Source organism: Salmo trutta, chromosome 4 (genome assembly GCF_901001165.1).
Source record: "Salmo trutta chromosome 4, fSalTru1.1, whole genome shotgun sequence".
Lineage (NCBI taxonomy): Eukaryota > Metazoa > Chordata > Actinopteri > Salmoniformes > Salmonidae > Salmo > Salmo trutta.
The window spans coordinates 47,267,594-47,295,429 of NC_042960.1; the positions used below are offsets into that span (position 1 = coordinate 47,267,594).

The 27,836-nt window shown below is 42.3% G+C and overlaps 1 protein-coding gene across 6 annotated transcripts in view; it reads right to left on the minus strand.

Annotated features, from left to right (window-relative positions):
• Positions 1–27,836, minus strand: part of LOC115192474 (neuroligin-1-like) — a 323,202-nt gene that overhangs the window by 241,107 nt on the left and 54,259 nt on the right. For 5 of the 6 annotated variants that reach the window (XM_029751012.1, XM_029751015.1, XM_029751014.1 and 2 more), the window contains exon 2: positions 11,072–11,926. In XM_029751012.1, coding sequence (XP_029606872.1) covers positions 11,072–11,579 — 508 coding nt within the window. In that variant the 5' untranslated portion in view covers positions 11,580–11,926. Of the gene's footprint in view, positions 1–10,278; positions 10,339–11,071; positions 11,927–27,836 lie in introns of all 6 variants that reach the window. The other variant, XM_029751016.1, reaches the window with a different exon arrangement.

Here is a 27,836-nt window from a genome sequence, read left to right on the forward strand (position 1 = left end):
AGTCCATCATTACTTTAAGACATGAAGCTCAGTCAATCCGGAAAATGTAAAAAACGTTTAAAGTTTCTTCAAGTGCGGTCACAAAAAACATCAAGTGCTATGATGAAACTGGCTCTCATGAGGACGCCAGAGAAAAGGAAGAACCAGAGTTACCTCTGCTGCATAAGATAAGTTCATTAGAGTTAACTGCACCTCAGAAATTGCAGCCCAAATAAATGTTTCACAAAGTTGAAGTAACAGACACATCTCAACATCATCTGTTCAGAGGAGACTGTGTGAATCAGGCCTTCATGGTTGAATTGCTACAAAGAAACCACTACTAAAGGACACCAATAAGAAGAAGAGACTTGCCTGGGCCAAGAAACACGAGCAATGGACATTAGACCGGTGGAAATCTGTACTCTGATGAGTCCAAATTTTAGATTTTTGTTCCAACCTCCTTGTCTTTGTGAGACTGTCAGTGATGTATTTCGAATTCAAGGTACACTTAACCAGCATGGCTAGCACCGCATTCTGCAGCGATACGCCATCCCATCTGGTTTGTGCTTAGTGGGACTGTAATTTCTTTTTCAACAGGAGAATGACCCAACACACCTCCAGGCTGTGTACGGCTATTTCACCAAGAAGGAGAGTGATGGAGTGCTACATCAGATGACCTGGCCTCCACAATCACCCGACCTCAACCCAATTGAGATGGTTTGTGATGAGTTGGACTGCAGAGTGAAGGAAAAGCAGATAACAAGTGCTCAGCATATGTGGGAACTCCTTCAAGATTGTTTGAAAAGCATTCCAGGTGAAGCTGGTTGAGACAATGCCAAGAGTGTGCAAAGCTGCCATCAAGACAAGAAGGGTGGCTACTTTGAAGAATTTAAAATATGTTTTGGGATTTGTCTAACACTTTTTGGTTACTACATGATATGTTATTTCATAGTTTTGATGTCTTCACTATTATTCTACAATGTATATAAATATTAGTATACATTTTTTTAAAGAAAAATCCTTGAATGTGTAGGTGTGTCCAAACGTTTGATTTGTACTGTATATATTTACATGAATATTGACCACGAATGATTGCCATTTTTTTTCACATTGACTTTAATGGGGAATCCTGCTTTCTGGATACAACAACCTGTAGTACCACGGTCAGCCTTGAACAGACAAATTCCTATATCATATGAAAATAATGTAACTACAGTATACGCCAGAGGTCTTCAACCTTTACTTGCCCAGGGACCCAACTCCCAGGCAAACCGGCATGTCTAACATTAACTTATTTGGGCTTAGATCTCTTACACAAAGACACTGATATACTCAGCTTCTACGATCACCCACAAACATAAAATAGACAACAAAGCATGACATCTTAGCTTAGGGTGCGATTTAAGTAGGATGATCCAAAGTCAGTCCCACAAGAAAAGGAGCAAAATTCACACTTTAAAAGGTGCTCCATCTATATAGAGTCGATTACTGACTCGATAAAGTCAGACATGTGATTGACGCAGTGGGGGGACATGCTTTAAAACCTCTGGGGAGTATGCTAAGGCAGGGGGCTTCAACCTTTTCTTGCCCAGGCAACCCAGCGACCTAGGGGCCCCATTATATCTTAGATTTTTTTTTTAAATGCACATCTTGTCTTATTATCAGGTGAATGATAATGGCAAGAAAAAGTATGCATAATCAACATTTAAAAATTAATAGATATGGTAGATATTTTTTATTTATTTGACCTCCCCACAATATAATCGGAAGAGGAAGTGTAAACTCCTAGCAGCTGTTATGCTGGTTAAACAAAGTTTAGTCACGTGCTGGCAAAAATGTCCAAGTCAAGAAAGCTTACAAACAGCAAGTGGCATATGCTGCGGCTGGTACTTGCGGGGGCTTTTTCAAAGCCTATGTCATATACTCCAGTGAGTGTAATTAACTCTCAACATTAGGAGTAGAGATAGAAGATATTCTCCTCTTTTCTAGTGTATATACACTGCCTTCTGAAAATATGCAGACCCCTTCACTTTTTCCACATTTTGTTTTCTTACAGCCTTATTCTAAAATGTATTAAATATATTTTTTCTCTCATCAATCTACACACAATACCCCATAATGACAAAGCAAAAACTGTTGTTGTTTTTACATTTTTTGCTGATTTATAATAAAACAAAAACTGAAAAATTACATTTACATACTGTAAGTATTCAGACCCTTTACTCAATACTTTGTTGAAGCACCTTTGGCAGCGACTACAGCCTCAAGTCTTCTTGGGTATGACGCTACAAGCATTGCACACCTGTATTTGGGGAGTTTCTCCCATTATTCTCTGCAGATCCTCTCAAGCTCTGTTAGGTTGGATGGGGAGCGTTGCTCTCCAGAGATGTTCGATCAGGTTCAAGTCCGGGCTCTGGCTCGGGCACTCAAGGACATTCAGAGACTTGTCCTGAAGCCACTCCTGCGTTGTCTTGGCTGTGTGCTTAGGGTCGTTGCCCTGTTGGAAGGTGAACCTTCGCCCCAGTCTGAGGCCCTGAGCGCTCTGGAGCAGGTTTTCATCAAGGATCTCTCTGTACTTTTCTCTATTCATCTTTCCCTCGATCCTGACTAGTCTCCAAGTCCCTGCCACTGAAAGACATCCCCACAGTATGATGCTGCCACCACCATGCTTCACCATAGGGATGGTGCCAGGTTTCCTCTAGACACTTGGCATTCAGGCCAAAGAGTTCAATATTGGTTTCATCAGACCTGAGTATCTTGTTTGTTTTTTTACTATTTTATACATTGTAGAATAATAGTGAAGACATCAAAACCTAAAAAGCGTTATACAAATCAAAATATATTTTAGATTTTAGATTCTTCAAAATAGCCACCCTTTGCCTTGATGACAGCTTTGCACACTCTTGGCATTCTTTCAACCAGCTTCATGAGAAATGCTTTTCCAAAAGTCTTGAAGGAGTTACCACATATGCTGAGCACTTGTTGGTTGCTTTTCCTTCACTCTGCAGTCCAACTCATCCCAAACAATCTTAATTGGGTGGAGGTTGGGTGATTGTGGAGGCCACTCCATCACTGTGCAGCGCTCCATCACTCTCCTTCTTCGTCAAATAGCCCTTACACAGCCCGGAGGTGTGTTTTGGGTCATTGTCCTGTTGACCTGGCCTCCACAATAACCTGAACTCAACCTAGTTGAGATGGTTTGGGATGAGTTAGACTGCAGAGTGAAAGAAAAGCAGCGAACAAGTGCTCATTATATGTGGGAACTCCAGGACTGTTGGAAAAGCATTCCACATGAATCTGGTTGAGTAGAATGCAAATAGTGTGCAAAGCTGTCATCAAGGCAAAGGGTGGCTACTTCAAAGTATCTCATGTAGAAAATAGTACAAATAAAGAAAAACCCTTGAATTAGGTGTTCTAAAAAGTTCGACCAGTTTTTGCTTTGTCAGTATGGGGTATTGTGTGTAGATTTATGAGGATTTGTGTATTTTTTAAATCCATTTTAGAATAAGGCTGAATACTTTCCGAATGCATATGGATATATTTTAATATTTTAAAGTTTTATAGATCTGTCATTGTTTTGGTTTCATGCATTGTTATGTACTAATTATTGGTTATTTTGAGTTGCCAAACTCTAAAATCATACACATTTATGTTTTTTTCCCCTCTGCCCCTTTTTGATAAGATTGTCTACTTGTTGAATGAATATTAATGGAGAAACTGTTTATTTGCCAGCGGGTCCAGCAGCTCCAATCTATCAAGAACTCTCTCTAGTGACTTGAAACGCCTGCTTTCATCATGGGTGAATCTCTTTGGATCCTTTATTGACAAACATAATGGCTGAAAGGCATAAAGGTATATCTAATGTTGGAGTATGCCGCCATTCCTGTCGTTCAATTTTAAAACAGAAGATGGAGGGGATTTGACTTGTACAGTGTCCTCATTAAATATCTCTATTGAAAAAAAATGGATACAAATACTCTGCCCTGGATTTACTTTAGCTTACTTATAAGACATCTTGTTTGTTCTTTTTTGCTTTAAATTGTCTATTGTGTCCACGTACAATTCTGCTGTAAGCAGACCGCACAGTTGACACAGAATAATAACAGCGATCTGATACTGAAGCTCCCCCTACCTCCCTCTCTACCTCTCTGCCACTGCCCGACTGCCACAGGGATTGATGGCTCTGCCCGGTCATTATTATTCAAGGTGAACTCCTCATAGTTTCAACTGCTTGTGGACCTTAAGGCTTTGGCTGATTTCTCCAAGTCTGCCTGTTTACTGATCGTCTCAATGTACTCCTCCACCCCTGCGTTATTCATCACTTGTGCCTTTACCTTTCGCTTGGCTGCAAGATCAGTGGAGAAGCCAACTGCCAGAGTACATGTTACATTTCCACCCGCGTGCACACATTATGAACTCTCTGTGATTAAATGACCCCTGGTATAACAACAATGCGCACTGTCACCATCAGGGGACGGACAATGTGGCAAGTCGCTGAACCAGTGAAGAAAAAACTCACTGTGGCCCATTTCCTGGTTTCCAATATGCTTAATGACGGGAGTGATGAGTTATTGACAGCTCTCATCTAATTAGAGCCACTGATGTGTCTATTGCAGCCTTGGCAGTGACAGCAGATAAAGAGGACCATTGATTTTGCTGTGGTGGACTGTATCTGGACACTTCAGGGTGTATGTGTGTGTGTGTGTGTGTGTACTGTATATGAGTGTGTAAGAGATGGTGAGGCAGGGGAGAAAGGGATCTGCTATCCCTTTGACTGGCAGAAGCCTTAAATTCCAATAATTCACACTTCCGCGGATTGGTGAAACTAATTACTGGCTTTAACTCCAGGTCAATAATGAAATGTTTGGTGGAGAGTGGGAGCATGGGAGATCTTGGAGCTGGGTAATTTGTGGCTTGGTCTCCAAAGCATTCAAGTCCCCCTGTACCATTCTTGACCAGTCCTGACTTTGGTTTGAAATTAAACATTAAAACAGGTGGACACAGGGTGACAGTACTTAATTATTTCAAATCCCCATGGACTTATTTTTAATAGGCATCTCAAAGCCGCCTCGACAACTACTGGGGTTAAACATTTATTAATGACACCCTCTGGTATGGAGCACCTCAGTAGAACGTGGCTCCTGGCTGATAATTTATGGTAGACTGTATGTGCAAATTACATCTTATTACTTTTTATTCCAGCACTAACCTCTCTGTAATTTAAACATAATTGTTAAGGGGCCATAAATATTACAAATGTTTTCATCGGAATGAGAGTGTGCCGATGACCTTTCTCCTGCTCATGTGTGACTACAGTAAACAGAATGACTGTATGATGAGTTGAATAGTAGATGTAGCAGCTGGGAGGTAAAATTAGAGCCTAGTGATTTACACACTCTGGGTCAGATGTTCTGTTTTCATTGTCAAGTCAAGGTGAAACCTGCATTTACTTAGATTCTCCTGCACGGTGGCCATCTGCAACAGCTTGTCACTCAAACCTTCTCTCTGTCCCCCCCCCCCCCCCCCCCCCCAAGTGCAGCATGCAGTCTGTTTCATCCATCGCTCCCCAATTTAGAGTAAACTGTAATTAAAGTGACTTGGCAGTCGGCTAAAACCAAATGTCATCCTCCCTCATCACAAGAATGGGTGTGCAGTTGGTAGCCAGAAAAAAGCCTGATGCTGTGGACTTATGTAAATGCCTATTAATGAAGTAAAAGGTTCCCTGTGGGGTTTATCAGTCACGGAACCAACAAACAAGCCGCTTTTCAATCCTGTATTATCTTGAAATCAAGTTCAAAAGGTTTCATCATAGGTTGCCATTGGCATTGCCATTCTGCTTAAGTGACACCTCCCAGTGTTCTGACACATAGCGGACATGTCCTTTGGCAATTAGTGGATTGTAAGTCATGGAAGATGATGTTCAACAGCTTCCCAATGTAGTTAAATAAAGGGTAAAATAAGGCACACGGCAGCTCTGAACTAAAGTGTGGCCTGGCCCTTTAAAATGGGCCGCAGTGAATTGGCATTTCAGAATTTATCACAGCTGCCACCGACCAAGTCGGTCCAAACATTATATCACCCACTGGCTCTCCCTCTCTCTCTCTCTCTCTCTCCTTCACTGCAGCATTGCACATCCGGGCCCGTGTTTTCTTAAAGAGCCTCTATTCAACCCTGCTCTGAATTCCAAGGAATAGGCCATGAGATCACAAAAAATGAAGTGACAGAATCAAAGCCTACTGCTCTGAACATGTTAGCATGACTAAAAGTGCAAGGGTTTGCATTCAGTGCTTTCGTGTCTGTGCATCAACTCGATAGCTATTGACACTGCTTGCTAGAAGGAAAACAAACATTTCCCTCTCTACTCACTGCAATGCCATTGTTGAATGTTCTCCATCATCATTGTAGTAAATGGCCTCATGCATTACATAGTGTAAGGACATTTTTGGAAATGCCCATAAAGAATGGCTGCAAATATGAAATTGAAACTACAGCAAAAAGCTGTTACTTCTCGGCAGCAATATGTGTTGTTCCAACAGCATATTTGAAATGCAGGAGAGCTTGCAATTCATTTCATACTGCAGCAAAATATCATTTCTGAGAAATGAACAGTACAGAAAGCAATATTTGGTTTGTTGTTTTTCCGTTTCCCTACTACATGAGGAGCTGTATAATGAGTCTAGCCTTTTACTCCAGTTTAATGCCCTTTATTAAAGATTCAAAACATAAGATACTCATCTATATTTCTCATAATACAGTTGTCATTCATAGTGAACTGTAGTTATCAACACACTGGCACCTTGGAATACCATCTGTACCTAGCTCTCAGCCTTACAACAATAGTACACGTTCAGCCACCATTCTTCCTGCTGCAGCATAAAAGATCAGGAGAGAATTTCAAATCAACATGTTCATACCTCAGTTGATGGAAACTCAGGGAGAGATCATGGAGCCTTCAGAACCAAGTGAGATATTTATTTTTCAGACTGAAAGTGCCTCTCAGTATTGAAATCACGATCGATCAATTGAAAATTAACGGATTCGATTCCCCACAAAGATTGTCTGGAGGCACCTTGTTAAATCTACAGAGCAGTCCCCACAACTCACATACTTATAACACACCACAGCGGATAAAACCATGTGTACACACATCATACCCTGCAGTCCATGTGCACACACATCATACCCTGCAGTCAATGTGCACACATATCATTCCCGGCAGTCCGTGTGCACACAGATCATACCCTGCAGTCCATGTTCACACATATCATACCCTGCAGTCCATGTGCACACATATCATACCCTGCAGTCCATGTGCACACATATCATACCCTGCCTCCATGTGCACACCTATCATACCCTGCAGTCCTCCGAGAGACTCCAATCCAACATGAATAACATATAGGGTCTTTCCACATCTACCAAGCTATAATTCCTTCCCTCATAGCCTGATTTTTATTCTGCATGCTGCATTTCAAAATGCTGAGCCCACCATTGTAAACTTCTGATGTAATACACTTAGCACAAACTACAGGTGATTTTTACAATCGCCACAAGAATAATTAATCTCTGATTTCCTGAGAGAGAGCAAGGCAGTTTGTAAGTGTTCAGAAAAGTCTACACATGCGCACCCACGTCCTGCACAAACACATACACACAAGTCTGGTGCTTTCTCTCTCTCTTACAGAGAAAGGCTGAAACGCATGGTAACACCAACATGTCCAACCAACCACACACACACACACACACACACACACACACACAAACACACACACACACACACACACACACACACACACACACACACACACACACACACACACACACACACAAACACACACACACACACACACACACACACACACACACACACACACACACACACACACACACACACACACACACACACACACACACACACACACACACACACACACACACACACACACAAACAGACAATCATACACATTCACTCACCCACACATACTATAGTACTTCAGCCCACATGAACAAAGTTACAGCACACCTCAAAAACAGACAGAAATTTAGCCCAGGTTTTACAGACAGCTTCTCTCCGGAGACACAGTGGGGAGAATGCTGGAAATGTATTGAAGCTGTAAAAATCTATTCCTGCCTCTGTGTGAGGCCCTGCACCTCCCCCAGGAGCCCCCTTCAACCATTACAAAACTGGGACGAGGCCTCATAAATGGAAAGAGGACTGAGGGAGGTGAGGGAGGTGGGGGAGGGGGGTTCTGTGTCAACTGAGAAGTACCAAATAGTGCTAAGGGCAACTATGTACCCCACTGGAGTGACCAATCCTATGTGTAAAACTGCCATCATCATAACACTACACTGGGTTTCAGTTATTTGGAGTACTGCAGACCTACTACAGATGTAGGATCTTAATTTGAGACAGTTTGCTACAGTGGGAAAATAATCCTGCAGCAACAGGAAATGTGGATTATAATTAATGGACATTTTTAGTAGGGGTTGATACATTTTTCACTAGGGCAAATCAAGTCTAAAATTTAAATGTGGAAATTACTAACTTTAGAAGCTTTTTTAAAACTAAAATACAGCAGAAGTTAGCATTTCCTGCTTTGCAGGAAAATTCTCAGCAACAAAAGATCCTATTTCTGTATAAAGGATTATTTCCAAGGACTGCTGTGTGTTATTGTAACAAATGAACAGCAGCTCATAGAAACCATACCCAAACCGATTATAGAGCTGGCAGAAAGAGCTTCATTTAAGCTTCACAAACTTTCCCCAACTACACAGATTCATTCTAAATCAGCTCCGTAGTACACTCTTCGAACAATGGGTTCCGACAGGGTTCCCCTCTGTGGAAACGGTTCTGTATGGAACCTAAAAGAGTTTTACCTGGAACCAAGAGGGTTCTTCCAAGGGTTCTCCTATGGGGACAACCAAAGAACAATTTTCGGTTCTATATAGCACCTTTTCTTTCGAAGAGTGTACCCTCAATGTCGACGCAAATTCCAAGAACAACCTAAGTAATATCTTACTGGATGGGTAGTATGTGTTCATGTCCTATTCTGACAGATGAGAGCTGGGAAATCATAATATTGCATAACACTATGTCAAGTCAAAATGCTGCTGCAAATTACTTCCACATCAAAGACATTCATGCAGAGTGGCATATCTTCTATGTTTGAATATCAATGGATCAAAAGATGCACTCATGTAGAAGGACCACATTATCACAGTTTAACCTGAATTACCACCAAACACTCAGCTTCAAATGTGCCCGAAGGAACAGAATATTGAATGAATACCAACCATAACTGAAAAGATCTGCAGTATTACAGAGGATATAGAGGGTGAACTAGCTCTCCTCTGTAACAATCAATGTGACTGAGAAATTCTCATCTGTAAAGTTGAAATCCTATTAACAATGTGGGCTGGAATTATGATAAATAGCCTACTAACAAACATACAGAAGAGAGGCACAAAACATGACTCTTTACTGCATTACTGATGTCACTGAGGTCTAAATGTATTTGTAGGCAATAAGAACACTTGGATAGACAATGTGGCAAAACACAGTAGCATGTTCATAGCAATTTTTTACATCATAAAGGGAGGTCAAATGATAAGGCAAGGAGGAACAGGGAGAGGGTAAACGAAGTATATACACCTCTTAAAGAGATTGGAGCTATATGTTTACAAAAAATACTATATGTGTGACTAGATCAACGAAGGGGAGGAGGGTTGGAGAGGGGTTGCCCTGCCCTGTGTGTGTGTCACTCAGAAGAGAGGAGGGAGAGGACACAGAGAGAGGATGTTTAATGAGTGCTCCCTGCCTGCCAGAGTGGCTGCATTAACACCACACGCCTTATCAAGGGCACTGTCACCGGCCCTGAGAGGCACAATGAACTGCCACTCTGCCAGAAGAGAGGGAGAAGGAAGGAGAGAGAGAGGGAGGGTTGGGGAGGGAGCCTAGAGGACATTATCTTGATGAAGCCATGATCGATATAGCCAGATCAAGCCAATGGAACAGGGATACCATCCCTTTTAATTGAGATTAGACTCTGCAAGTTCACCGTGCGCCCATCTAATTTAAGAGTGGACGTCGTCTCCCCACAGTTAACTCCTCACACATGTCATCAATTACAGGAGACTCTCTGACCTAGGACCTGGCAGCCAATCAGAGTGCCCCATCTCCTCTCCTCTCGGTAGTGTGCTGCCTGGGGAGGAGAGACTCCTCTCTCTGTGGCCCCATGCAGCCGGCTTTTTTGGGGCCCTTCTCTGTTTTCTGTGATATTTATTCCAGTGCATACATACCTCCTTGTCTACATATTTTCTTGCCCGGTTTCCTGGCACATTCCTTCGATATTCTTTTTACTGTAAAATGAATAGAAGACTAAAAAATAACATGGAGCTCCGTTAAGGACAGTTGGAGCATGCAACACCACTATCTGAGTGCTGAGGAAGGAAAAATGAGTTAACAAAGAGAGTTGCTCTTATTGGCTTAGTTCATGAATCAATCAGTCAGTGAATCAATCAATAATCATTATTTACATGAGCTTCTTCCTTGATGAGATCTATTCATTGTGCCTACACACAATGGACAGATGATGAGCCGCTGTCAGTCAGGAGTGAGGAGGGGGGGGAGGAAGAGGAGGAAGAGGATGAAGAGGAAGAAGAAGGGAAAGGAGGAACCAGTCTCACCTGAATGGACGTGCTGTGGTGGACAGAACAATATGCATGTGGGTGGAGGGATCAGGAGACTGATGAACAGCTGCACACACACACACACACACACACACACACACACACACACACACACACACACACACACACACACACACACACACACACACACACACAGCGGTGCACACATAGAGGCACACACACACATACACACACACACACATACACTCACACACATACAGAGGCGCACATAAATTTAGGCACACACACGTACACACTCACATACATAAAAGCAGTGTCATGCACGTAAACATGCAAATGTCATGCTTTTCTCACTCTGTTGTCAGCAAACAGACAGGAATATATTTAAAAAGAGGTTGTTGGTTTAGGTCTGTTTTCTCTTTTGGTCTGGCTATTAACTCACCATCCTCAGTGGGAACATATATGTTTAAGAAAAGGCAGTCCTCGCTCTGGTCCTGTACGTAAGAAGACACTATCTCCAGGTTGTTAGTAAACCACACAGGCAGCATGACGTCCGGCAGACGCCCCTCCACGATGGTCTGGGGGCAGACCGGGGCGAACTGCGTAGCGTTGCGGACCTCCGGCCAAAAGATGGGTGGCTCTGGGGGCTGGAAGCGCCTCTCGCCCGTGGGGGGTGCGGCATAAGGCACCCCCAGGAACTGGATGACGGGTCCCAGGATCTCATTGTTGAGCTCCTTCTTGACGCCCCTCAGTTTGCCGTAGACGGTGGTGACCACGGGATCCGTCTCGTCCAGTTTCTGAGAGGCCGTGACCAGGGCCTGCTGTGCTAGGCTCAGTATCCACAGCAGGAAGGTGAGGTCCAGGCCCATACCCAGGCCTACGCCCAGCCGGGGATGCATGGCCCTCCAGGCAGGGTACAGCTTCAGACAGCCAGGTCTCTGCAGGGGCATGCTCCCTCTGCCAGACCAGTAGACACACACACTCTAAAGGGGCTAATCACACCACAGCGCTAGCAGCAACAATCCACTTTAGATCCACTCACAGGAAGGGGTGCAATCAAAGGTAAAGTATCAGGCCTCCCAAACACGCGACTGTCAAAACTTTCAAAGGCTCTTCGCATGGCAAGTACTCCCCATTGATTTCACACTGGCGGAGGCGACATCTTCACTTGCCGATATTTTTCAGGCCGCATCCTATTGACAATCCTGTTTTCCATCCTGGCGACACAGGCAGGGCAGCCATTTGCAGCAGGTCTTCCACAGATAAATCAACTCCAGTCAGTGCGTAGGTCTATATCCTGCAGGAAATAAAAAATAATTCATTAGTGCTAAGGTGAAGGGAAGAAATATGAACAGAGCAGGGCTTTATTGGCTGTTACAATCTGGATGTTCCCATCAAGCAGAGCACAGGGCAATCACAGTCTGCCTAGTGACACTTCATCAATCATGTGCAAGCAGACTGACTGAGTGACTAGGTACTGTACTAGTTATGGGATCCCTCCTCCTCATCCAGACCTGGGAGGAAGAATTTAGAAGATCATATTTCATAGAGAGAAAGAAATCCTATTTGTTTATAATGTGATGACACATCTCATAGACACTTCTCAGCCAGAGCAGGAGCAGACACCACCATGGGGGACAAAAATACACTATTCAGTTTTTGACAGAATTTCTATGGAAACAGAAAAAAATAGAGCATCCACATTCGTATGACTAGAGCACACTTTAAACATGTTTACACAACAATGAGAGATGATAATGAAGGAAATATGCTCAGATGAATAACAAATAAAGCTGAAAACCGAGCTTTGAGGTAAAATATATATATTTTGTTGTTGTTGTTGTTGGACATAAAACTGTAAAAAAAAAAAACAGCAAATCAGCTCCAAGTGATTTTACTTTTGGATATCTGTTCCAACGTATTCCCATGCACACTAGTGAGTTATATGTGATTGTATACAAATGTAAGCAAGGTTTGAAATTATTATGTTTTAGTCAAAAATGAAATTTTTTGGGGCTACTTGCGGTTCATTTGCATTCAAATGATTTGTAATTATGTTCCCGGCTCCCTGACCATCCGCTCAAGAAAAGTTTCGGGCCACGGCTGAATCTAGTTGTTGATCCATGCTATACAATACAGTGATTGTTTACATTTACTTTGTTTACAAACACTGGAGTAAAACAAGCTAATGTTTTGGGTTCTGATGGGGTACAACAGTTAAAATACTCTCATATGAGGCTGTTATAAGTTATATGCTGCAAGAATCAATGGGTATTCATCATTAATTTATAAGTCCAAAAATTGATGTAGCAACTGCAGATTGCCCCTTTAACTGACTACTTCCAAATTGATTGAGGAGAGACTTTTCAACCATACAGTACGGTACATAAACCATATACAGTTGAAGTCGGAAGTTTACAAACACTTAGGTTGGAGTCATTAAAACTCATTTTCAACCACTCCACAAATGTCTTGTTAACAAACTATAGTTTTGGCAAGTCGGTTAGGACATCTACTTTGTGCATGACACAACTCATTTTTCCAACAATTGTTTACAGACCGATTATTTCACTTATAATTCACTGTATCACAATTCCAGTGGGTCAGAAGTTTACATAGACTAAGTTGACTGTGCCTTTATACAGCTTGGAAAATTCCAGAAAATTATGTCATGGCTTTAGAAGCTTCTGATAGGCTAATTGACATCATTTGAATCAATTGGAGGTGTACCTGTGGATGTACTTCAAGGCCTACCTTCAAACTCAGTGCATCTCTGCTTGACATCATGGGAAAATCAAAAGAAATCAGCCAAGACCTCAGAAAAAAAAATTGTAGACCTGTACAAACAATAGTACGCAAGTATAAACACCATTGGACCACGCAGCCATCATACCGCTAAGGAAGGAGACGCGTTCTGTCTCCTAGAGATGAACGTACTTTGGTGCGAGAAGTGAAAATCAAACCCAGAACAACAGCAAAGGACCTTGTGAAGATGCTGGAGGAAACAGGTACAAAAGTATCTATATCCACAGTAAAACGAGTCCTGTATCATCATAACCTGAAAGGCCGCTCAGCAAGGAAGAAGCCACTGCTCCAAAACCGGCATAAAAAAGCCAGACTACGGTTTGCAATTGCACATACTTTTTGGAGAAATGTCCTCTGGTCTGATAAAACAAAAATGAAACTGTTTGGCCATAATGACCATGGTTATATTTGGAGGAAAAAAAGGGGAGGCTTGTAAGCCGAAGAACACCACCCCAACCGTGAAGCACGGGGGTGGCAGCATCAGATTGTGGGGGTGCTTTGCTGCAGGAGGGACTGTTGCACTTCACAAAATAGATGGCATCATGAGGTAGGAAAATTATGCGGATATATTGAAGCAACATCTCAAGACATCAGTCAGGAAGTTAAAGCTTGGTCGCAAATGGATCTTCCAAATGGACAATGACCCCAAGCATACTTCCAAAGTTGTGGCAAAACGGCTTAAGGACAACAAAGTCAAGGTATTGGAGTGGCCATTACAAAGCACTGACCTCAATCCTATAGAACATTTGTGGACAGAACTGAAAATGTGTGTGCGAGCAAGGTTGCCTACAAACCTGATTCAGTTACACCAGCTCTGTCAGGAGGAATGGGCCAAAATTCACCCAACTTACTGTGGGAAGCCTGTGGATGGCTACCCGAAACATTTGACCCAAGTTAAACAACAAAGGGAATGCTACTAAATACTAATTGAGTGTATGTAAACTTCTGACCCACTGGGAATGTGATGAATGAAATAAAAGCTGAAATAAATCATTCTCTCCGCTATTATTTTTGACATTTCACATTCTTAAAATAAAGTGTTTATCCTAACTGACCTTAGACAAATTATTTTTACTAGGATGAAATGTCAGGAATTGTGAAAAACTGAGTTTAAATATATTTGGCTAAGGTGAATGCAAACTTCTGACTTTATTTGTATCCTCCTCTATAGAAAACAAGTCTTATTGAGGAATGGGAGATTGGTTTATAACTAGAAGAGACTGGCTCTCTCTCTCTATGTCTCTCTCTCTCCCAGTGAAGCCAGTGTAAGGCGGATTCAGATCAGCCATTCATTTGGTCCAGCACATGAACCCAGGGCCAGATCTCCCAGCGCAACACAAAGCAGGTTTATGTCCTCCCACAATGGGACGCTTGTCCTCAATATTACTGTACCGGGTCCGCCACACACAGACCCACAGACACAGATTCACAGAGTCACAGACAGAAGCAGAACAAGCACATCATTGAGAAACAGACCAAGACATAGAGACATCAGCATCCGGAGTGGAGACTATACAGTGTAGTGTAGTAATCGTGTACTATGTGACTTTTAAATGAGTAGCACAGGGGTGAAGGAGGTTGACACCACGAGGAGATGAAGTGATCCTAACAACCAACAATCCTAAGACACTAAGCACTTTTGTATAGCAGCTGTAGCTGTGGGCATGTTGAAAGAAGCACTTAGGTTGCTTAAGCAGACCCAATGGTTTATTGGTCCTCCTGTAGACCTAAGTAAACTAGTGTGTGTGTGTGTGTGTTTGTGTGTGTGTGTGTGTGTGTGTGTGTGTGTGTGTGTGTGTGTGTGTGTGTGTGTGTGTGTGTGTGTGTGTGTGTGTGTGTGTGTGTGTGTGTGTGTGTGTGTGAATATACAAGAATACAGGGTTTGGAACAGAGCTATATATATCCCATACTAAATATAAATTTAAAGCTCTGCATTGGAGGAGTTTGGCAATCCTCTGAGTTTCAAACCATCCCAGTCACGACAGATTAGATGTCCTTGTGTGCCCAATAGTAATATTTGCAGTCATTTCTATTTTGTCTATAGCCAAACATTAATTATTGGCATCACTCTCACTTCAACCCTCGCAACAAAACCATCTTTTAAAACAAATCACATCTATTGACAGAGGCGTACAAATGATATGCATGCAAACAAATGCAAAGCACTCTGCGTTCTGGAATAATTAGGCAAACAGATAAACAGAATGAAATGAAAAACCTCCAGCATTGATTGTGTACTGTATTGTTAATGAGGCTATAAAACTACTGTGAGGTTTTTACAATGGGGCGGCTAAGAAAAACTGCACATGAGCCTCGCCACAAGCCTTGTCATCTCTGACACACCAGCCAAATATTTAGACTGCTGCAGACAGGCAAATAAAATCCAAGGCGTTGGCTCTAATCTGAACTCTTTTTTCAGAGTCCAGGAGGGGCTAGGTTTGGCTCCAGCGATGATTGCTGGCTGGTTGGAGCAAAACAGGATTTGGTAACATTATTGTGCTGCACGGTGTGAGCGGTGTGAGGGAGATTAAGCGAATGAGTGTGCACAGAGGATGAGATTTGATTGTTGCCTTTAATCTCTACAACAATCCTACTCAAACAGACCTATGCTGAGAGGAGTTTAGTGAGGTCTCTCCCAAAGCTAAATCTCTCTGGGGTGGTAATGTAACATACACATACCACTGGGTAAAAACCTACGGTAGCTACCTTAACACCCTGTAATATCTTTCTCATACCTACAGCATAACAGAAGTGTCACCCTGATGCAATTTCAATCAAGTGAAACAAAAATACAATCCAATACTATACTGTATTTGGATGTTTTCCTTCGAGACAATTCATTCTCAATCCATTGTCCTACCTTTTCCTAAAAATGGGGACAGAAAATGGTCGCAACTTTGTCTCCAATTTCCATGCTTTCTGTATGTGATTAAACTCTTCCAGGTGTTGAGAACAAATTTCACACGTGGCCAGGATATCCATTTAACAAATCCTTTGAAAATCCCCTGCTTAAGAACCCTACCATAATAAGCTCAGCAGATCAAGCAGAAAGAGGTGATCTATGAAATCATTTTGCCATTTATTTTGCATGTGGAGTCACTCATTTATCATCCTGTTTTTCCAAAGAAGTTTTTTTCATGTTTATTTGTTGTTTCTTTCCCAGAGTTTATGGCAAGGCATCCGTCATGCAGATCCCCCGCAGGGACTTGTCCCAGTGTGAGTCAAATCACTAACCCACTCAGGGACCCTGCAGCCAAGTTTCAATGCTGAAATAGGAAGCATTGCAATGGGAAGCAATGTTATGACTTAATACTATGTAGAACTATGCTTTTTTTCTTCAGTTATAGACAATATATACCTGATGCATCACAATACGTCATCACCACATTATTTATTACCCTATTAATTTACTGATGGGTCTACAGGGTGGCAAAATACCACGGATAAGGCATGGATATACATAGACTGAGAGACGATGGTAGAGGAAGAGCGTTTAATGAGGTTCAGCACATTTCCCAAATAGGAGCCATTGGAAGGTCCCCGATTATATAGAGGTGTACTCTGGAAAACAAACGGCCTATTATTTCAGCCCAAGCTGTCAAAAGTAGAGAACATATGGGCACAAAGTAGAGTTATGCCGGCAGTCAGTCAACAGACTAAACCTTCCATCACTGTGTGGTTTAGTTCCATGCGAGCTACCGCTGACATTAATGATCTCATTTCACCTCCAGTAAGGCTTTTGGGGAATTTGTAGTCAGCTGCTTATGACTATTTCAGTGGATATGATTAGCCAGCAGGTCCGCCTGCTGTGATTTGTGGACTTTGTGGTGTGACAGTGGGACGTTGCTGTGATTTAAGAACACAAGTCGGAATTCTCCTTGGCACTCATCAAAAATCGAGCGCCGTTTGAGACAATGCCCATTGTATCACCACCCTTTAGTAAAATGTGTCAGTCACATTGTGAGGTAAAGGGTAACTAGACTTGACTGCAGCAGTTCTACTGAGGCCTGTCTTCAAGCTGGGGGACATCCCAAGGGGGACATCCTCCAGCATGACCGGTTTGGCGGTGAGTCAGTCATGGTGTGGGGTGGCATTTATTTGGGGGGCCGCACAGCCCTCCATGTTCCAGCCAGAGGTAGTCCTGTGTGGCTCAGTTGGTAGAGCATGGTGTTTGCAACGCCAGGGTTGTGGGTTCGATTCCCACGGGGGACCAGTACTGAGAAATTTTTTTATGAAATGTATGCATTCACTACTGTAAGTCGCTCTGGATAAGAGCGTCTGCTAAATGACTAAAATGTAAATGTAGGTAGCCTGACTGCCATTAGGTACCGAGATGAGATCCTCAGACCCCTTGTGAGACCATATGCTGGTGCGGTTGGCCCTGGGTTTCTCCTAATGCAAGACAATGCTAGACCTCATGTGGCTGGAGTGTGTCAGCAGTTCCTGCAAGAGGAAGGCATTGATGCTATGGACTGGCTCGCCCGTTCCCCAGACCTGAATCCAATTGAGCACATCTGGGACATCATGTCTCGCTCCATCCACCAACGCCACGTTGCACCACAGACTGTCCAGGAGTTGGCGGATGCTTTAGTCCAGGTCTGGGAGGAGATCCCTCAGGAGACCATCTGCCACCTCATCAGGAGCCTGCCCAGGCGTTGTAGGGAGGTCATACAGGCACATGGAGGCCACACACACTACTGAGCCTCATTTTGACTTGTTTTAAGGACATTACATCAAAGTTGGATCAGCCTGTAGTGTGGTTTTCCACTTTAATTTTGAGTGTGACTCCAAATCCAGACCTCCATGGGTTGATAAATTGGATTTCCATTGATTATTTTTGAGTGATTTTGTTGTCAGCACATTCAACTATGTAAAGAAAAAAGTATTTAATAAGATTATTTCTTTCATTCAGATCTAGGATGTGTTGTTTAAGTGTTCCCTTTATTTTTTTGAGCAGTGTATTATAGAACGCTTACACCAATGCTATCATCCATTACAAATGGTAGCAGCGGTAGCAGTAGTATCAGAAGAGTAGTAGTATCCACCATTTAGGTTGTCGACCATTGCTACCATCTAAATTATGGCTAATGACAGTTAACAAATTCCAATTTACTGCTTAAGTCCCTCTGACTCTAGCAGGTTCTCATGTGCTGTCATGTCACATCAACTCTCATTGAGGAGTTAAACTGTAACGGCAAGCTATGAGCGCTTCATCCTGCACACACACACACACACACACACACACACACACACACACACACACACACACACACACACACACACACACACACACACACACACACACACACACACACACACACACACACACACACACACACACACACACACATGACGTGCAGTGCCCAGCACATGCCTGTAGCCCGTGGCGGAGCACTGAGGTGCATGACGACAGGGGTGACGTGGCTGTGCATTATTCATCCTGCTCTACTCCCAGCGTCTGCAGCGGCCCCAGCCAAGTCCTGTATCACACTGCACACTACAGCCTACATACCCTACCCACTACACTACCCCACTTACCCTTCATTGGCCCCCTCAAGGAAACCTCCTCCTCTGGTCTCACATCCTCACGTTACACTGTTTACCAGGAGGCTGAAGAGCATCATAACTGGACAGGTCCATGTGTGCTTCTACTTAGCTTCTCAGGTCAATTCTCTCAAATCAAATCAAGTTTATTTGTTAAGTGCATTTCACATGTGTGTCAACAAAATATTGCAAGAACAGACAAACAAAACAATGCAAGAAAAGGGAATACAAGTTGAATAAACACTGATAACACAATCAATTGAGAAAGACAAGGGCAGGAAGCGGGTAGGGGTGGCATTGGCAGGGGCTGTGATCAGCATTGTGTTGCTGATCACAGCCCTTGTTAGAGCCTGACTGTATTTAGTTTTCATAATTTCCCCACATTTATGCAGCATGGCTGAATGGTTGTGTGGGAGGGCATCTGTTTTTCCCCTCCACTTGGTTCACCTGGCTGCCATCTTTGTGTCTTCTTGCCAGGGGTCACAGCTGAAGCACCAGTTTGGCGTGAAAAAAAGAATATGGAAAAGCTTCCTGGCTGCTCTCCGAGAGTCCCTATGCTCAGTGAGAAACACTACCACCCACTCTCTCACTTCAGGGCACAGAGACCAGGCCTGATCAGGAGTGTATTTGGGAAAGTCATTATCATACATTTAGAAAAATGATAAACTCCACTATTAGATTATATTTTACTGTAATGCAAATGGGGCGGGCTCTCCCCAGCTCTGCTCTCCTGGGGCAGAAAGATCTTACGGCTCCACTTTAGCCCACCCCTAGGATCCAGGGGTCCTCCTCAAATTGGTTTACATCAAAAGCAATAATTAGTTACTTACCGCAGATCTCATAGGGGACTTGGATGCCCTCAAGGACCAAGCCTGTGAGCTGGGGAGGGTAAACACAGAACCTGCTCTCTACTAGTTTCCCCTGGTGGGACTCAAACTTGGGTTTGGTTTCTTAATGGGCAAAAATAGAGGGAAAAACTTTCTTTAAGACATATAAACGAGGCAAAACTTCAGTCAAATCATATCAAATCAAAATGTATTAGTCACATGCTTCGTAAAAAAACAGGTATGTACTAACAGTGAAATGTTTACTTCCAGAGAGAAAGAAAATAGAGAAATTATGGAAAACACAATGAGTAACAATAACTTGGCTATATACAAGGGGGACCAGTGCCGAGTCAATGTGCAGGGGTTAAAGGTACTTGAGGTAGATACAGTAAGCTCCAAAAGTATGGGGGGAGTGAATTTTGTTGTTGGTGGTCCTGGATGGCAGGAAGCTCAGCCCCAGTGATGTACTGGGCCACATACACTACCCTCTGCCATAAATGTGTTACTATCCCAATACTTTTGGAGTTCACTGTATGTACAACTAGGATTAAAGTGACAGATAATAAACAATAGCAGCAGCATATGTGATGAGTCAAAACAGTTTGCAAAAAGGGTCAATGCAGATAGTCCGGGTAGCTATTTAACTAACTACAGTACATTACCAAAAGTATGTGGACAAATGCTCGTCGAACATCTCATCCCAAAATCATGGGCATTAATATGGAGTTGGTCCCCTGTTTGCTGCTATAACAGCCTCCACTCTTCTGGGAAGCATTATACTAGATGTTGAAACATTGCTGTGGAGACTTGCTTCCATTCAACCATAAGAACATTAGTGAGGTCGGGCACTGATGTTGGGCGATTAGGCCTGGCTCGCAGTCGGAGTTCCAATTCATCCCAAAGGTGTTTGATTGGGTTTAGGTCAGGGCTCTGTGCAGGCCAGTCAAGTTCTTCCACACTGATCGATTTCTGTTTGGACCTTGCTTTGTGCATGGGGGCATTGTCATGCTGAAACAGGAAAGGGCCTTCCCCCAAACTGTTGCCACAAAGTTAGCGTGAAGATTTCCCTTCACTGGAACTAAGGGGCCAGTGAGCTTTACACCACTCCAGCCATGCCAAATCTTTTCAGCCTCCTCAGAGGGAAGAGGCATTGTTGTGCCCCCTTCACGACTGTGTTGGTGTGTTTGGACAATGATATATCCTTAGTGATGTGGACACAGAGGAACTGGAAGTTCTCAACCCGATCCATTACAGCCCTGTCGATGTGAATGGGGGCGTGCTCGGCCCTCCATTTCCTGGAGTCCACGATCAGCTCCTTTGTCTTGTTAACATTGAGGGAGAGGATGTTGGTCTGGCACCACACTGTCAGGTCTCTGACCTCCTCCCTATAGGCTCATCGTCGTCTGTGATCAGGCCTGCCGCTGTTGTGTCACCGGCAAATTTAATGATGGTGTTGGAGTCGTGCGTGGCTGTGGGTGAACAGGGAGTACAGGAAAGGACAAAAGCACTCCTGAGGGGCCCCCGTGTTGAGGGTCAGCATGGCGGGTGTTCTTGCCTACCCTAACCACCTGGGGCGTCACGTTAGGAAGTCCAGGATCCGGTTGCAAAGGAAGTTCAGTCCCAGGGTCCTTAGCTTAGTGATGAGCTTGGAGGGCACTATGGTGTTGAACAGCATGTAGGTGTTCCTTTTGTCCAAGTGGTCAAAACCACTTCACTGTGGTCAAAACGTACTGTCACTGTGGGGACGACGTTGGTGACTGATGTGGTTAAACTCCTCAATGCCATTGGATGAGTCCTGGAACATATTCCAGTCTGTGCTAGCTTCGTAAACAACAGGTGTAGACTAACAGTGAAATGCAGGCCCTTCCCAACAATGCAGAGAGAAAGAAAATAGAGAAACGATGGAAAAGGAAAACATGTAATAATAGATACACAATGAGTAACGATAACTTTGGAATTTAAAATGATGCAATGAACATGACGACTGTCGGCTTTAATTTGGGGGTATTTTCATCCATATCGGGTGAACCGTTTAGAAATTACGGAACTTTTTGTACATAGTCCCTCCGTTTTAGGGGGCCAAAGTATTGGGACAAATTCACTTATGTACATTTAAGTAGTAAAAAGTTAAGTATTTGGTCCCATATTCATAGCACGCAATGGCTACATCAAGCTTGTGACTCTACAAACTTGTGTTTCAGATTATTTTGTGCCCAGTAGAAATTAATGGTAAATAATGCATTGTGTCATTTTGGAGTTCCTTTTACTGTAAATAAGAATATAATATGTTTCTCAACACTTCTACATTAATGTGGATGCTACCATGATTACGGACAATCCTGAATGAATAGTAGATAAAGATATTTGTGAGTCTGTAACTTTCTCACTCATCATTATTCACAATTAATTTAGGATTATCCGTAATCATGGTAGCATCCAAATGAATTTACATTATTTACCATTAATTTCTACTGGGCACAAAGTAATCTGAAACACAACCAAAAAAAACAGCAAATGCATCCCAAAAATTTGCATCCAACAAATTCATATTAGACATCGTGCATCAGCTGTTATTAACAAAGAGACACACACCACCCCCCTTGAGCTTACCTGACGCTCCCATTTTGTCCTGCCAATGCATAGAAAAACCAGCTAGAATATTATCCATGTCCTTGTTTAGCCAAGTTTCCAAGAAACATAGGATATTACAGTTCTTCAGGTTCCATTGATAGGACAGTCTCGAACAGAGCTCATACAGTTTGTTCTCCATTGATTGTACATTCACCAATACAAAAGAAGGTAGAGGCGGTTTACTTCCTTGCCAATGTCGTTTCATCAGGGTGCCCGCATGTTGGCCTCTAAATTGCTGTCTCTTTCTCTTCCGAGTTTCGAGGATAAGGGCCTGGTACGGGGTGAGCAGTGTGTCCTGCACCTCCGACTCACTGAAGTAGACATTTTCATTGAAATCGAGGTTAGTGATTGCTGTTCCGATGTCCAAAAGCTATTTTCGATCCTAGGAAACGATGGCGGAAACATTTTGTACCAAAAAGCTAAGATCAGCGCAAAAAAAACACACAAAATAGCAGAATTGGCCAGAGAGCCAGTACAACGGCCGCTATACATTTCAACGCCAATCTTTTCAGTGGGGCGTTTGAGCTATTTATTCTCGACAGTATATGAATCCATTATTTTTTTACTTTGCTCTGGCTTTAAAAGCCACCCTCCTGAGAGGAAGGACAGGTGTCTATGTGCAAACACAGAGCCTAAGTGGGCTGAATTGGAATGTGTTAGCGCTTCTGTGGCCCAGCTCTCTCTCACCTTTAGAGCAGCAGGACTCTGATCGGTTGACTGAGAGGTCCTTTCACTCCAGCAGATATGGAGAGGTGGGAAGAGTTTTGACCGCGGCGCTGCCACAGGACCCCAGATGGGAGGGGGTGAGCAGCAAGCACAAACTGCACTCATCACAAGAACACAGAGAAAAGTCCGTTACGGCTGTTTAGCTTTGTCTTGCTTTTTCTGGCACGTACTGTGTGCTCCACTTTTCATGTGTTTTGTTTTTGTTTCCCCAGGAAATGGACAGAAAAAGTGTGAAAGGACTGGGTGCCCTCTGAGGTGAGAACCTGAGTCATCAGACCAGAGGGTTGGTCAGGTGCCACAGGAGAGTTCTGTGACTCTGTACACTCATTAGATGGGGTGCTCCAACGTCCCTCCACTGGGTACACGCATGCACACACGCACACACACACACACACACTCTTCAGACCTTATTAATGCCCCATTTCAGGGCTGAGGCTCTCGTTGCACCCCATTTCCCACCTCAGATCAGTCAAGACACAATGAACTGACCGAAAACACAGCAAATGGCCACTAAAGCTCTCATGTTGACAAGAGGAGTGCATCAGTCCACTTGAGCTGAAGAAACACTGTGGGGGCTAAATAACCAGCAAATGGCCTGAAATGACTGGGTTACATGAAAAACCACCTTCCATGGCAAATCCCTAACACTATACATGCCACAGGCACTCACAAAGCTCTCTTCAGAGGGGCCATTTGGAGCCTATGCTAGAAAATCTGCAAAATATGCAGACAGTTCCGAAATGGCCCCAAATTAAGCAACACTGTCTGCCATTTTAGAACTTGTTACAGAAACCTTCCCAGCAATAATTTCATGAGGAAAAGGTGGCAGATAGCTGCCATAGTCTTTATCCCATAACAAAAGATACACTATAAAAACAATATGTTGTTTTTACATTAACTTACTTGCAGCAACTTTGGTTTAACAGTACATTACTCTAAAGTGTATGGTAATGTGCTGTTAAGCAAAGATTTTGTGTGGAATTTACAGTAATATACTCTATCTTTTTTACAGTAACTTACAGGTAATAGGCTGCAAGTAAGTTACTGTAAAAACAACATGTTTTTTTACAGTGTAATATTTCTGTATACTGTACTCACAAACCATCCTTTCATTTCTTCACAGAATTCCCCTCTGGGTCCCTATAGTGTTGTAGTATGGTAATACACAATCCATTACAGGTGTGCCTCCTACATGCATAGCTTGTGGAATTATCCTTTCAAATTAAAAGTCACGCTGTCTGACTGTGATTATGTGTAAATATTGTCTGGGCAAGTTGTAAAGGGAAATAGTTCCCTCATAAAAAACTATTAATCGAAAATAGTAGTATAAAAGGAAAAACGTCTTGCTTTAGAAATGCCCAGACAGAAAATATATTCTGTACAAAGACATACAACAGTTGGAAGCTCTCTGACAATACTGTAAAAGAAAATAGAATCATTCCAATGACAGTTTTCCTATCTGACTTTTTTAGCAATACTTGAGAATTGAGCTACATAATGCATTGTGAAGTCAACATTCTGTACTTGAACAGGGGAATGGGCTAGGGGTTATCTTTGTATGCAGGTCTTTGATTGTTTTTATTTGTACTTGTAACCCCCCCCCCTCGAAAAAAAAAGTTTAAAAAAGAAGTATAAATAATAAGTTGGTTACAAAAAAAGAACGCACCTGAAACAACAGGAACACAAAAGAGTCAACACTTCCATTATTTATGAACTAGCTCCCTCCCATGTACAGAGTGGGTAGATGAGCTGGATGCTGCCAGGAGCTTAAGGAGAGAAGGCAGCCTATTGTAAGGAGCTCTAACCTTTCAGGCTACTGACGTGACATTAAATCAATGGACTTAGAAAATTGTTGTATGAACTTCTGCACTTTTAGATGCCACACGTAAAAAACAACAATAAAAAACATTCACAGTAGCCTTGGCAATATTCAACACACTATCCCTTTGTTTCATATACATTTGGCTATGAGGCACAGGCTAGGCCTACTATACAACCCTTCATTTATGTGAGTTGAGTGAGTCATGATCATATCTTTACCCAGTGGGCATACGACGTTATAAAGACGTCTTTTTCTGGTTGAAATCTGGTTGGGATTAAGTTGTATTTTTCCTGATATATAGTAAGTCTTACTTTTGTTGATATCTGATTTTTGGTTGAAATCTGATTGAACTACTGACCAGTTATCTAAATACACGTGTATAGTGTTTGTGGGCCATGCACGCATTGGATATAAGACACTAGAACGATTACAATAATTACAATTGGAGTAATGTTCTTTTTCAGCAGGGTTTGCATGATTCAGCTTAGCACATTTGACAAACAACTGGCATTGGCAGTGGTTTTTGTAGTTGCACTCCACCCAATTCAAAAGTGAACATTTACTTCCACAATATTTGTTATAGGCTACCAGCATGTAAGATAAACATGCACAATAATACAGGACACCCTAACAAAAATTCACTACCATTAAAATGCAGTTAAAGCAGCAGTACATAATCTTTGCTTACTTAATGATGCTGTATGTGATAGCTTGCTGTGTATGTTGGGTTCTAATGGTAACCTGTTGTCTGTGTTAGCTAATTGCACTGTTTATTGTGCTGCACATTTTTTCTGTCCCAATGAACGCTGTTTTGATGTTTAATACATAACACGTAGACCTACAGTATGTATTTCATTTCAATATCCTACTACAACCCACCAGGATTTACAAAACCCCATTTTTATGTAATTTATTCCCATCAATAATTAGTCAAAAATTTAAGCTCCTGAATTTGACCATGACAATATGACTATTATGTTTTCCCTTAAAGTTTTTACGCAATTAACATAATGCATGTAGTAATTACATTTCAGTAGCTAAATAAGGAGGTAAGCATATCAGTTCAAGCTAAAACTTGTCAACATTCCATAAGGCCGTTGGGACAGAGCGCCCAGGAGGCTCCACAACAACACAGCTGAAAAACAAAGTTTCTTCAAATTGACACCAAAAAAAATCTAAACCTTTTTACTGTTAAGTGGTAGTCCCTGTTCTCCTGCATTCTTGTTTTAATTTTTGTAAGTAAAGCGGCAGTTTGTTGGAGAGAAAAATGTCAAGGAAAGATTTGCTTAGCTGGGTAATTTTAGCTAGTTAATGTTAGCTCTATGGTTAATCCTCCAAGGACATGCTAACTTTTCATTTTGACCTGTTGTAGCCATTGGTTGTAGCTAACTAGCAAACGTTTTGACATTTTGATATCTGTTTAGTTAATGACAGTGTGTGTGTGTGCTTGCTTGCGTGCGTGCGTGCGTGTGTGTGTTTCTATAAAACTTATAGAAAATATTGTTATCATGTCAACATTGTGTCATGCATTGTTGGACATAAAAGACTGTGTGTGAGAGAGAGAGAGAGAGAGAGAGAGAGAGAGAGAGATGATTAATTTACATATAGGAAACATTTATTGTGTGTGTGTGAGACATTTTAATTAAGCTAGTCTAATATTTTTTTGGGGGGGGACTCAGTCGGGGTCTCAACTCCACCCTATGGCACAATGTGTAGAATTGCAGGAAATGAGTTGTAAAACTGCAAATGTTTATAAAAATAAACATTTTTAAAGTTAATTTCCTGCATTTCTACACATTTTGCCATGTGGCGGAGGCATGGCAAAATGTGTAGAATTGCAGGAAATTAACTTTAAAAACTTTTCTTTTTCTTTTTTATCTTCGCCCCCACGAGGCGGGCTGCTAAAATGTTTTGCTCGCATGTGTTCCGTTTTTTTGTAGCCCCCATCCCCATCAATGTTGCCCATCCTTGCCTTAACTAATGCTTAATCATGATTTGACTCTGTCTTTACAGTTGAAACATGTCAATGACCTAATGCATATCCTCTACAGCAGTGTTTGGCCACCCATTCACTTACCCTTGACCTATTCTGCCACATCCCAGGGAAATGAGAACGCAGAACCACCCCTTCTTAAATCCATAATCATTGACAGTTAGTTTTGTGTGCAAAATTGTTTTTTTCTCTCTTTGATACTCTGATCTTCAATGTTTATTGATTCATACTAGCCACTTGTGTAAGAGCTAGGTTTGTACTAGCTATGCTGATGATCATTAAAGTTTCTTCTCTGCATCAGGTGAGACTGGATTCCCCAAGAGACATGCTATTCAGCTGCCCATGCCTGCCTGATCTTAGTGTTAGTAGATCCAATTGAAATAGCACCACTCTAATAATATACATTTGTAAAGTAAATAAAATCCTATTTTAACTCGCCTTTTTTCAGGTGCAAAATCCTTGTGTCCAGATTCAACAGACACCTCCCTTGGTGAGTCATGTAAAGTTTATCCCATTTCTCTCTTGCTCATTCTCCCTGGCCCTCACTCAAACTCACAAATGTGCACAGTTGCAGAGAAGAGGAAGAGATGTGCCAATTACACCCATTTCTAACTATGTTTGGTGCAGGAATGATATGAAAGACACACGACTTTTGAAAAATATCATATTTTATTTTCTCGTTATTATTTTATACTTTAATTGTTGCATTCACCTTTGTTTTTTTAAGACTGCCAAGCTGTCATCAATTGGGGAACCTCTGTGTCATGGGCGTCATAAGGATTGGACCAAGGCGCAGCGGGTAAAGTGCTCATCTTCTTAATTTATTAAAGAAAACACTTAAACAAAATAAACAAACAAC